At 42.3% G+C, this 13,374-nt stretch overlaps 1 protein-coding gene across 3 annotated transcripts in view; it reads left to right on the forward strand.

The window, feature by feature from the left end:
* fam131ab (family with sequence similarity 131 member Ab) overlaps window positions 1-13,243 on the forward strand; it is a 34,592-nt gene extending 21,349 nt beyond the window's left edge. For all 3 annotated transcript variants that reach the window (XM_014023470.1, XM_014023467.1, XM_014023469.1), the window contains 2 exons: window positions 3,474-3,605; window positions 7,997-13,243. In XM_014023470.1, the coding sequence (XP_013878924.1) occupies window positions 3,474-3,605; window positions 7,997-8,655 (791 nt within the window). In that variant the 3' untranslated portion in view covers window positions 8,656-13,243. The remainder of the gene's footprint in view (window positions 1-3,473; window positions 3,606-7,996) is intronic.
* The last annotated feature ends 131 nt before the right edge of the window (window positions 13,244-13,374 follow it).

Raw genomic sequence — 13,374 nt, forward strand, 5'->3', positions numbered from 1 at the left:
ATATATATACGTGTGTGTGACCTGAATGGCCTAGTAAGGAATGGAAATTAAAGGATACAAATGGTTTTAATGCACGTTAAGTTGATACAAAACACTTGAAGTGGTGAAGATTAGAAAAATGAGCAAGGTAATATTTTAAATTAAGTAAAGATCTACCTACATTCAACAATTTATAGCGATTGGTTTGATATCATTATAATTTGGAAATGTTTTAAGGTTTTTGATGAGACAGGCTCTACTGCACTGGCCTTACGGAGTTTGAGATGTGTTCATGTCAGAGAGACTTCACTTACACCTCATCTGTGTCCTCTGTGTCTGACTCACCTCATCGCTGGATTCTCTTTTATTCACTTCATTCCTTTTTGTTCATTACCTCTCCTTTCCTCTACTCCTATCATCCTCTTTTTTATGTTCCTCTTTGCCCTCTGTATCTGACAGGTTTCTTACAGGTTTTCACTCTCTGCCTGCTCTCTTTCTATTCTCTCATTCACTCCCTGCAATGCAGACTCTCAAGGTTAATTTGCACTGTAAGGGTTTGCCCCTGGCTAGTGGCATCATGACTAAGAAATTCTCCTCTATGCCACTTCTGGTTTGTTTCATTGTTATTTATTTATTTATTTATTTTACTCTTTATTCACAACCATCTACAGGACATCTCTGCTCGACTTTTGATTTAATGAATAACAATTAAAAAACTGATTTATCAAAAGCAAGGCTCCTAATATGTTCTGAGTCAAACATTTATTAAGTAAGGTTGCCTCTTTTATATCTTTAAATGGTTATATTTATGTGAACTTGGCTGCTTAGTGTATGTTATAAGCTAAAGAGTTTTTTGGTTGTAAAATGCACAGATCCTCCTCACATCATCACATAATGTAACATACTTTATCACAAGTTTGCACTTTCTTCATCGGGATGAAGAAGTTTTGCTGACTATTTGATCTGATCAAATTTCTCTTTGCATCCCTGTGACAATGTTACAGTGTGTCAAAGCCAGTGTGTGCTGGTACATAAAGCAGGTGTAAATGTGTGAGACAAGCATCGCTGTGCACTGGAAATATCTGGAGAACTGAATGTGCTTGTGGAAATGCCCTGTGATTAGGGCTGGGCGATTATTTGATCACAATTATTGATCAATAAAAAAATTCAGATCGGAAATGTGAGCGACAACAGCCAATCAGAATCTACCTTCTCCTGCTCCTCTTCCGTTTATAAGTTGCTAAGGAAACTCAGACGGAATCGCAGAATTAACCAAAGTAATGGTAAATGGACTGAACTCATAGAGCGCTTTATCAAGTCCCTCTGGACCCCAAAGCTCTTTACACTTACAGACATTCACCCATTCACACTCACATTCACACACTGATTATGGCTAACTACACTGTAGCCACAGCTGCCCTGGGGTACACTGACAGAGGTGGGGCTGCCATGCACCAAGCGCCACTGGACCCTCTGACCACCATCAGTAGGCTTGGCAGGTGAAGTGTTTTGCCCAAAGACATAAAAACTGGGAAGAATAAAATAGGGTGTGTGAGAGAGAAAAGACAGTTTATGTCCTACATGGCGCCCCATATAATTTTAACTGGCAAACCAGTTAAAATTATAATGATGACCCCTCTAACAAATCTGCCTTATTATCTTTGACCCACTGCCAAATTAGGGTATTCTCACCAGTGGAGAATCTACTAATCTTGGTGTTCTCGGGCAAATGTCAGTCAAACTCCCCAGTGCCTGGCAGTGAGCACAGGGCACATTAGAGGATACAGGGTCTTCAGGACACCCTCAAGAAGCCTGTTTCTAATGGTTTGGTCAGAGACATTCACACTTGGAGGAGACACACTTGGCTTGCTGGAGATCACTTTGGAGGGCTCTGGCAGTACTCCTCCTGTTCTTTGCACCAAGGAGTAGAAAGTCCAGTTGAAGGGTTAAGGACCTCAGATGACCCTGTCCAGCTCTCCTAGAGTAACTAGAATCCCCTCCATGTTCTTGAAACCGCAAACCTTATGGCAATGGCACAAATTGATGTGCCATCTAGGTGGATTTGGATTGCCTGTAGAACCTCTGAAGGGTCCAGGTATCACTTCAAGCTTCACTTCACTTCAGTAGTGACACTGATCCTAATTAAATGCAAAACAACTAAAAACAAGTCAAAAAAAGATGGGAGTAAAAATTTTCTGTGGCCTCCGGCTGCAAAACCATTTCTGTTTTGGGGGTTGTCTCATTGTTGCCCCTTTAGTGCACCTGTTGTGAATTTCATTAACACCAAAACAGGTGACTGATTAACGACTCACTCTGCTAATGAATTGACCATAACAATATCCCAGAGGTTTACCTGGTTTGATAATATACTCTACTTAAAAAGTGTTCCTTTAATTTTTTGAACAGTACATTTTTGCAAACAAACTCTTCCTGCTCATCCAAACATTTAAGGTTGACTTAAAAAAGTAAACAGCGATGATGGCGCCCATGGATCTTGTCAGTGGTGTAAAATGACAAAAAGAAAACATTACACATTTTCCCCAAAGAGATGATCTCACCTTTTTTAATCCCGTCAAACATTGTCCAAACCGTTTTCAAGATGCAATAGAAATGTATTGTTGAAGTAAGCTGCACTTAGTGTTTTCTATCCCTGCTTATTCCATCAGTCCACTACATGCTGGCATTGACTTTAACATACTGTATGTTCTTCAAAGTGGTTTATAGAAGTCCCTCTTAAATTTTGATTAAATCTAAATGCCGCGGGGGGCCATGGTGGTTCAGTTGGTAGCGATGTTGCCTCCCAGAAAGAAAGCCACAGAATGAATCCTGGTTAGAGTTTCCATTTTCTCTGTGCATGCGTGGGTTCTCCAGGAACTCTGGTTTCCTTCCACAAACCAAAAACATAAATGTTAGGCTAATTGGTAACTCTAAATAGTCCCTAGGTGTGAGTGAGAGAGTGAATGGTTGTTTGTCTCTACGTGTCCCTGTGATGGACTTGCAACCTGTCCAGGGTGTACCCTGCCCCTCGCACTGACTGCTGGATGTGGGCAACAGTGACCCTGAAAGGAAGAAGTGGGTAAAAGATAATGGATGGATGGGTAAAAGCTGTTTACTTTGCTGGGATTTTTTTTTTATCTTTCAGCCTTTTGAGAGACACAGATAAGCCTATTTCACCTCACTGTCTCTTGTCCCCTGGCAAGAATGCAGCGTATCAACACAATCAAACACCAGCTGATGTCCATTTTAAGTGCACCAGCTGCATGATGGCAGAGGAACAGCGGATGTAATGGGAATGCTGTATGTGTCCATACTGTGCACTGTTCTCCACACAAACCTGTCAATCAGAAAACAGCTACAAAAAAAAAGAAAGAAAAAGAAAACAGCTACACAACATGAAGCCACAATGCTGCCTCCTTGTTACCATGGTAACTATATAATTGCTTCAGTGCGTGTGCAGCTCATGTATGTGTACGTTTATGTGTGTGTTTCTGCAGGTGTGGCAGAGCAATTTGCCATAGCAGAGGCTAAGCTGAGGGCCTGGTCCTCTGTGGACGGAGAAGAGTCCAACGATGACTCATATGATGAAGATTTTCTGCCTGCCACTGAGCCCAGCACACAGAGCACAGGTGAACACACATACACATACACATACACATACACATACACATACACATACATACACACAAACAAACACAGCACAAAGAAAGAGAGAGAGAGAGAGAGAGAGAGCGGAAGGGAGACAGCTAAATTCCATGTATTGATTTATATGCGATTACACAACTCCTTCCTTATCCATCTCTCTATTCTTCCCCAGTTTTTGTCTTCCTTCGTCCCAGTGCCCTAGTTTTCATCATCCACTGACATTTTTTGTTCCTCTGTGCAATTTGATATCCCTCCTGCAACTTTAATATAATTTCCTTTGCTGCAGAGACGGTGTTTGTGTGAAGGAGGTGTGTTAGTGTGGTTATAAATGCACAAGGCTGTGTGTCCTTTAGTTTTCATCTTGATTACATGCACCCTCCAGTAACCTGTACACCTAACATTATTCTAATATGCACCAGTAGCTTCTTACGCTATAGCAGAAGCCATGTAGTGAACAATCATTTACACAACTCAAAACACCTCATTGTGATATATGATCTGGATCAGTGACACTTGAAAACCCACTTGTTCAATTCACACAGATAACACATCAATCAAGCAGTTTAACAGAATAAAATATTTTTCTTTTCTGTACTTCATTCTTAGCACACATTTAATTCATGTTTGTTTTGTTGATTCTTTCATGAAAGTTTTGTCTTAAATGTTTGTTTTAGAAAACCGAGGTTTTGTGTTTTACTTTTATGTAAGTTCATTTTGGAATAACATGCATATGACAACTTTTGTTTTCACATACTTTTTACAATTTTAGACACCTATACTTTGCATTTAGACATTATTGCTTGAAAAGAATATCTGCGGATTATTTTTGTGTTTTATTTTTTCAAACAAAGATGCATCATGTTTTAGCTTCTGAAATTCAAATACTAAGTTTCCTTTATTTTGTTACTGTAAAAATCAAAACTTTAACTGTGACTCGTTAAAATAAAGTAATTGCTTTTTTAATCTTTTAGTTCTAACAAACATACAAAATTTTATGCCCCCCACATTGTGGCAGAGCAGTTATGGGAGCAGCTGTCTCAGTTGTTGTGTCCTTGGGCAAGATACTTCACCCCTAATGCCTCTGATGTGTCCCATCAGTGTATGAATGTGATTGGCACTGATTAGTCTCCATAGATGATTGTACATGTTAGCTTTGTAGGAGATCTGGTAGAGTGCTGTGTGAATGGATAAATAAGGGCATAGATTGTAGTGTGAAGTGCTTTGAGTGTCCTGGATGGATAGAAAGAAAGACACTATACAAGTACAGTCCATTTACCATTTAAAACAAAATTGGTTAAAAATGTCCATCTATCCATTTATTATCTACCGCAGGGGTGTCAAACTCCWGTCCTCGAGGGCCGCTATCCTGCATGTTTTAGAGGTTTTCTTGCTCCAACACACCAGATTTTGATCGCTGGGTAATTAACAGGCTTCTGCCCAATTTGAAGAGTTAATTCAATCACTGAATCAGGTGTGTTGGAGCTGGAAAACCTCTAAAACATGCAGGATAGCGGCCCTCGAGGACTGGAGTTTGACACCCCTGATCTACCGCTTGTTCCAGAGTCAGGTCACAGGGGCAGCAGCTTGAACAGGGAGGCCCAAACCTCCTTTTCCCAGTCACCTCATGCAAAGGCATGTCAACCAAGACAGCCCCACATCTTTTTAACTATCTCAGCAACCTCAGCTCTAGGTTTGAACAGACCAACTCTGAAGTCCCCAGACTCAGCTTCATCTATGGAAGATGTGCAGGTGAGATTGAGAAGATCTGAGAAGTATTCCTTCCACCTCCCGATGACACCACAGTTTGAGGTCAACAGCATCCTACCTTCACCAAACACAGTGTTAGTGATTAGGGGAGTCATTCACCCATGAGAGAGTTGGCATTTCAATTCCACCACTATTCAGTCACGTGTTGAATTGTCCCTGGACAAGATACTGAACAAACCAATAACCAACAAGACTCGATAGGACTTCTTCAGTTTGACAGCCTCTCTTCCCTGGGGGTGTTCATCACTGAGTTCAAGATTGGCCACTGTGAGAAGCACTGAAAACAGTGGGGCCACAGCTCAAGGCAGTTTCCTTCACAATTGAGGCATGGCCCACTTGATATCAATATCTCCTGCCTTGGCTGGGAAATAGGCAGTTAAATTTCTATCAGAGGCATGAGTTGAAGATCTTTCTGAAGGGTTCCTCTGCCCGGCATTTCCAGCAAACCCTCACATCATGTTTGGGTCTACAAAGTCTGTCTGGCATCTTCCCCCACCATCTGATCCACTCACTACCAGGGGGTGATCAGTTGACAGCTCAGCTCCTCTCTTCATCAGTGTCCAAAACATATGGCCTTAGATCAGATGACACGACTACAAAGTCAATCATCGATCAATGACCTAGGGTGTCCTGGTGCCACATTCACTTATGGACACCGTTATGTTCGAACATGGTGTTTGTGATTGTCACAGTTTGTGTCTGTGTGGGTGTTTCATTTTGGTTACTCTTGTTTTCTGTCCTGTCTTTCTGTTTACCACCTCTTGCCTGTCTTTGCTCCAGCCCCGCCCACTCTCACCTGTTCCTCATGTTTCCCTCCCAGGTGTTTCTTGTTTCTGCTCATTAGTTGTCCTTTATATTCTGTCCTGTGTCCTCAGTCTGTGTCAGAGCTTTGTTGTTTGTTCCATATTCTCCACAGTCTCAGTTCCAAGCCTTCTTTGTTTTATAAGTACTTTTTGCTGCCATTCCAACATTTTTGTTTGGTTAATAAACCTTTTGCAACCTTCTTTTTGACCTAATCATTCAGTTCTGCATCCGGGGTTCAAACCATCTAAGCCAGGGGTGTCAAACTCCAGTCTTTGGGGGCCACTATCCTGCATGTTCTAGAGGTTTTCCAGCTCCAACATACCTAATACAGTGATTGAATCAACTCTTCAAATTGGGCAGAAGCCTGTTAATCACCTAACAATCAAAATCAGGTGTGATGGAGCAGGAAAACCTCTAAAACATGCAGGATAGTGGCCCTCGAGGACTGGAGTTTGACGCCCTTGACCTAAGCCAATCGTTACAGAGATGAACAAACTGTGTTTAGCACAAAAGTTCAACAACAGAACATCACTCGGGTTCAGATCAGAAAAGCAGTCTCTCCTAAACCCAGCCCTCCAGGTCACACGGTTGTTACCCACATGAGCACTGAAGTCCCCAACAAAATAATAGTCCCCAGCTGGAAGGCTGGATATTCTGAACAGCATTTTTGCGCTTATGCACAAACCACCGTCAGAGCTCATCCCTCCACCCAAAGGCACAGCGAAGCTACCATCTCATCTACAGAGAAAACTCCAACAGACAGGTACCAAGTCAAGGGGCCAAAAGTAGACCCACACCAGTTTGGGGCCTCTCACTCTGGAAAAATCCAGACTAGAAAAAGGTCCAGCCGCTCTAAAGGATATTGGTTCCTAAACCCTTGCTGTGCATTGAGGTAAGCCCATCTGTTGGTACCTCTCAACCTCAAGCACAAACTCAAGCTCCTTCCCCACCAAGAGATGATGTTACATGCCCCAAGTGCCAGCTTTGGTGAGCCAGGGTCAGAGCTTCACCTTGGATCAATCTGCCATGGGAGACCCTACCAGGGGCAATTTCTATTGCACCTGGTGGCATAGCTCCTAGGATCATTCAGGCATGCAAACACCTCCACCACAATTAAGTGATGATTCAATGGAATGATATTTAAAATTAGTTTTTTTGTTTCTTTATATTATGATGAAAAAAAAAACACCTATTTGATTTTATAGATTTTTTTTAGTTTTTGTTTCAAGAAGAAAAAAAAACTGTACTCTGCTCATCAAAATGCTGTTGTTTACACCACTGGAAAAGTCTGAAATAGCCACTAGTTACTGACAACAATAGGCAGCTGCCAGTTTGCTAAATATTATGCAATACTTTTTGCATTGTTTTGATTTTTTACACATTTCTAATTTGCTTGCTATATGCTGTCATCAATCGAAAAACACAAAAATAATTGAAAGGATAAACAAATCCTGTAATGACACTCCATCCGTGCCGTATCAAACATTAAGCCTAAAAGACTAAACTCAGCTTTTAGAAACTGTTCCTTACTTCTTGCCTGAGTTTATTTCCTTCCTCAAACATTTGTGGTCTGCTGCCTTACTGTCAGTAACTAAGGATACCACGTAGCATCTACCAATATGACAAGTTCTTGTCTCACTATCTTAGGCTCTGCTGGGTTTGGTTATTACAGTGCATTTCTGTTTCACTGGTTTATATCTTTTAATTGGAAAAGTTTCTACAGGGTGCATTTAAATAATCCCAAAAATGTTTTTGTTTTTCCTTCAGGACTTCAGTCTCATGGTTTGTTTCATTCCTTCTTTAGACTTGACATCTTCTTATCCACCGTACTTGAAGGACCTGATTCACAGCCAGCTTTGCCAACACCTGAATCTGCGAAGGCCCTGTTCTGAACGTGGGGGAGGAATCGGGGAGGAAGGTGGCAGCAGAGAGCCCTCCCCCACCACAGGTTCCTCTCCAGACACGCTGTGTTCCAGCCTGTGCAGCCTGGACGAACAGCACCCACTGCTGCGCGACCTGGGCAGCCACTGCAGCAGCCACTCCCAAAGCAACGCCGCCGAGCTCGCTGCCAAGATCCTTTCTGCGCTGCACGGCAGGGAGGAGCTGTTGGCTCGACTTCAGAGGGTGGGGCAGAGTGTGCATGGTGGGGTGGACTGTGGCTTCCACAGCCTGGGTGGGGGAGGTCAGAGCATCAGGCGCTTTGGGGGTCAGGACTCTCCCTGCTACTCCACATCTTACTCTGAGACATACCTGTCACCTGGAGAGGATGACGACACCCCCTGCAAAGACTATGAGAACACCGTGTGTCAGGAGGAGACAGAGGGCAATGGGGTGGAGTACCCACCTGACTACAATTCCCACAGGAGGGTGTCCGATGTGGCCTCTTCAGGGGTGGTTTCCCTGGATGAGGAAGATGAAGAGGAGGAGCTGGAAGAGAGAGCAGGGCAGCCTAACAACCAATGACTCCTGGATTCTCTCCTTAGTATTGAAGCACTACAACCACTTGGAGCGGGGAATTTATTTTGTTTCAGCAACTAACACACTCTCTCTCTCATTCTGCATGGTATCTGAACAGTTTAAAGCTGGTCTTGTGATGTCCCCCCCATCTGACTGATGTACAAGTCATCTGTCTTTGCCTTACTTGCATCCTTTCAGCTCTTTTTTCCATCCCGTAAGTGCTCTGTCCCTGTCCTCCCACTGATTGACTCTTTCTGCTTTGAAGGCGTTCAAACAATCTTTTCCATCAGTGTGAAAACAGAGAGTGTTGGATTTGGCTCAGCAGTCCAACCTCTGACTCATGGGTAAGATGCCCATGGTTTCCGGCTCTGTTCCCACCTGCTCAGCAAACAGAATGACTGAGAGTCCAGAACTATGGCTACAGTAAATCTGCATGTGTTTTGCAAGTGCTGAAATCAATGGACTGACCTGGTCTCAAGCACGATCTGTATTCTCAGCTGTGCTGTATCACCCCAGTCCACCCCCAACCCCTTCTTCCATCAGAGACACTGCATCCTTGCACCTGCTCTCTGCCTCCGCTCCCCTCTCCTTTCCTTTGCAAGAGACTGAAAAGCATCATTTTTGGCATGGCTTGCAGATTATGCCAAACTATTTAATCCTGTCACTACCAATTATGAGCGAATGCTGGAATGTCTTTAAAGTGACGGGAAATGGTACGTATTTATCTTAAAGTAAAGAAAAGATTTGTCACCACTGATATAACAGAAATGATATGCTTTTATTCAACTAGTTTTCTATCAGTCAAACATGTTCACAATATTCTGATCAGCATTTTGACCCAACATCATGGTGAACTGGACTTTTCCTGGCATTCTATGGATTCCTGCATGGACGACACCAGGACTTTGGATGTCTTAAAAACCAGAAGAACACACAAAAGCATCAACAGAAATGATGAGAAACACAAAAAGAATGCACTGGAAATGCCACTTCTGTGATGAATGTTTAGGGAGAGGAAGCGATTTTTCCTGTCAAGAGATACGTTTCATTGGAGATTTTTCTATATTTTTGTATGCATCGTCTTGTTTGATCTCTTTGCCTTTGCGGCGTGCCAGTGTATGTGGTTTTTTGCACGAAGCTAACGTGGCTGTAGATTTATCCTGTTCTTTGTTATCACTGTGTGATATAGTCTACTGGGAAAAAATACTACAAATGTGAACAAAAAAATTCTGTTTTTGTTTTTTGTTTTTAATCAAAAGAGGATACTGTGATGTGTTTTTCTTCCCCATTTATAATGGTCCTCATGAGGAATTCTCCTTCTTTTCTTTTATTTAAAACCTTTGGATTGTTTTGTTTCATATTGACTTTTTAAAAGCTTTGCCTTTTATTCTGTACTTTCCCTTTGTATGATTCTTAAAACAAGGGCATGGTTCTGTGTTATAATCTACCATCTCCATGGTGACATCAGGAGTGTTGTTAGTGTGCTCTCTGAGGGAACCGTCATTCATACAACTCAGGAAAATCCCATTGGAACAGAGCATGGATGGATTCCACCCACATACACACAGTATATCCCCTTTCTCCGTATGTGAAAGTGTCTCAGATTCAGTGTGAGATAACATCTGGTATGCCGTTTTTTCTACAAGTAATTCAAGCACAGACTCAGTCCCCACTTCTATGGTATATGCTTTTTGTTTTTAAAAAAGAAAAAAAACTTAAACAAGCAAGTTTGTATTTGACATTTTGTGAAACTATGTTTGATTGTGAACTGTAAGATGTCAACAAGCTTCTAAAGCTTGCACCGTATATATCCATTCCAAAATCCCTCTGATGCATCTATTCCCTTTAAACCTGTGTGTGGGGTAGCTGAACTTGTCACAATGGGCTGGAGATTTAAAGAAAAGGTTGATAAAAACAAAAGCTGAAAGCAAACAGGGATATTGTGACTAAATTACGGTTCACTCTCAACCCACCATAAGTGCTCCTACAGGCAGAGTACAGGGACAACATTATGAGACTTGATGTCACTCAAGCTTGTTAACACTGGATAAAGTCCCAGACTGGCTGTGGAGACTTTTGATCCTGCAAATTTTACAAGTCAAGTGGTGAAAAATCAAGAACCTGTTCTTGTTGTGTGCACTTGAACCAAGTTAGGACCAATCAGAGCACAGTCCTTGCAATAGTATACAGCATAGTAATTGTACAATGCAGTAGCCTCAAAAGTACTTCACACTTGTTTGACACGCAAGCATCTCTATACAATCTTTCCACCTCCTTACTCTCTGCTGTTTTCAGGCTGACAGGAGGTGCAGTAAGGCTTTACTTTTGAACCCTTCATCCTGCATGATGTTTTCTTACATTCAAATTGATACATTTTACAGTAAATAAACACAATGTGCATCGGGTGAAAGAGAGACGAGATGCTGCAAACACACCGTGGGTATCTTGTTATGTACTACTGACACAAAATTTGTTAATTATACATCGCATCAGTGTTCCACAGGTAGACGGTACAATTCTTCTCACCCCTTGAGCAAGTTGGTCATGCAGCCTGTACCTAACAAGTGCTTTGTCTGTTCTATTTCTCAAATGTTTCATTGGTGACCATCAGGACCCCGCAGCCCAGCTGGACAACGGCTTAGTGGTTAGCCTCACGACAAGAAGGTCCTGGTATCAAGCCCGGGTTGGGCCTGGGGTCTTGCTGTGTGGAGTTTGCATCTTCTCCTCATGTTTGCATGGGTTTTCTCCAGGTATTCCCTTGAAAAAGAGATCAGTGATCTCAGTGGAATTTGCCTGGTTTATTAAAGGATAAGTAAGTCCCTGTGGTCTGTGTGTCTGAAACGCTTACAGTGGGATTGTGAGTGTGTCATTAGCTAGCTTTGGAATTTCAAACTATAGAAGACAAGGACATATTGTTAGGACAATTAAAAAAGTCAGTAAAAAAACTCGGGGAACCATTGAAGCTGTGCCTTTCATACATCACCTTTGACCTCTCAAACTGCATCATCATCGTCATCATCAGTTGTAAAGCCTCTTTCGTGCCGCTCAAACTGTAAATTGGCTTCCCATTTTTGCAACCACCGTTCTTTGAGGAAGAGCACAGTTTGAGTCGGTTAGAAGCGTCAAATGTCCCGTTGCATCTCCTGCATGTTTGCTCCTGCAGCAGCCGGAGGTTACAGCTTAGATTTACGTCACTGTCCTTTTTGGTTGACACTAAAAGCCGGGCGATGCTGGTGAAGCGAGGTTGTGCTTTTGTCAAGGCGTAGTGACACGAGCGTGTCATTATTCCACACCCTTCATTTTTCCCCTCTATTCAGTAGCTCTCTTCGTCAGACACATTGCATGCATTTTTCTTTCTCAGTCTGAATGTCCTCATCATCTCCCTCAGTGTTTTTTTATACCTAACAATCTAATATTTTTATTGTTTCTGAGAACCACTACTCTGTTCATCAACATGAGAGCCTTTTGTCCTCTTAAGAACAGCAGCATATTTGTTGCTGATACACACAGACAGCCTGATGAATGTGATCCTTCTCCATCCTATCTGTCCTGTCATTTCCTGCCTCCTCCCACCTCTCTTTGTCTGTCCTTTCCATTCATTCTGCCATTTCTTTTCTCTCCGTCACTCCATCCTGTCCCCTGCAGGGGAATTATTACATAAATAAAAGGACATCTAAGTGCTACCTTTGCTGAAAGGCAATTAGCCCATGATTATAAAACCAACTGAAAATCAGATGTCTGCCTTTTTGTTACCCTCGTCTCCCTTCAGTCCATCTCATTTTTCCTCACACTCACCAGCACGAGTTTCTGGGAACTTTTAAAGTGATGTGTCTCAAGAAATTCATGTATTTTTCTGTTTAGTTCTCTCACTCAGAAAGAATTCTGATGTTCGTTTGAAAGCCATTCAACAAGAAAACTCCACTGTCATTTGCTCAGATATTTCATTTCTCATTCATTCAAACGTGTGTGTTAGACAGTGTGCTTTAGTTTGTAGCTTTACGCACACACTGACGTGGGTTGCTTATCACATTGAAGTGCTCCAGATTCTGTATGTGTGTGTGTAAGTGTGTGTGATGGTGGCAGGAGGACTCAGTGCTATAAAAAGACATCAAAACATTTGTTGGACAGCATTGAGGCAGGAGGGCCCATAAATATTCAGTTGGTGGTTGTGCCCTCGTCACCCTGTAACCTACTTATCATTTCAGAACAAAGCAGATCGGCCCAGGAGCTGCTCTTTTCACACCATCACCTCCATCAGTGAATGCAGGGAGAGAATCTGGCAATGCAAAAGGAAAAACAGTGAGAAAACCGTTCTAAGAAGTCAATACAAAGACAGACTGTTTTGTGTTTAACCCACAGCAGGGGTTAAACACAAACCCCTGATGCACCATAACACCAGAGCACACAATGAGACACACCTCATCCAGTTTCATCCATGCAGGTTATAAATTAAAATGAGTTGGATGTGCCCACTCAAAGTGAAAACAACAGTTCAGAGGGTCCAAGAAGGTTCAGAGAACAAAGCCATACAACTTCCCCCAACAGAGATAAAGAGCGATTCATTTCAGGTTAAGACGTAAACGGTAACCTATGATGAATGTATTGTCCCATCTTCAGCTTGAGTCTGAAGCATTCCACCATCAGCATCACACAAACATCCATCTCCTCCCTCGGATTCTCTCTCTCTCTCTCTCTCTCTCTCTCTCTCTCTCTCTCTCTCTCTCT

The sequence above is a fragment of the Austrofundulus limnaeus genome, unplaced genomic scaffold (assembly GCF_001266775.1).
Source record: "Austrofundulus limnaeus strain Quisiro unplaced genomic scaffold, Austrofundulus_limnaeus-1.0 Scaffold371, whole genome shotgun sequence".
Classification (NCBI taxonomy): Eukaryota; Metazoa; Chordata; class Actinopteri; order Cyprinodontiformes; family Rivulidae; genus Austrofundulus; species Austrofundulus limnaeus.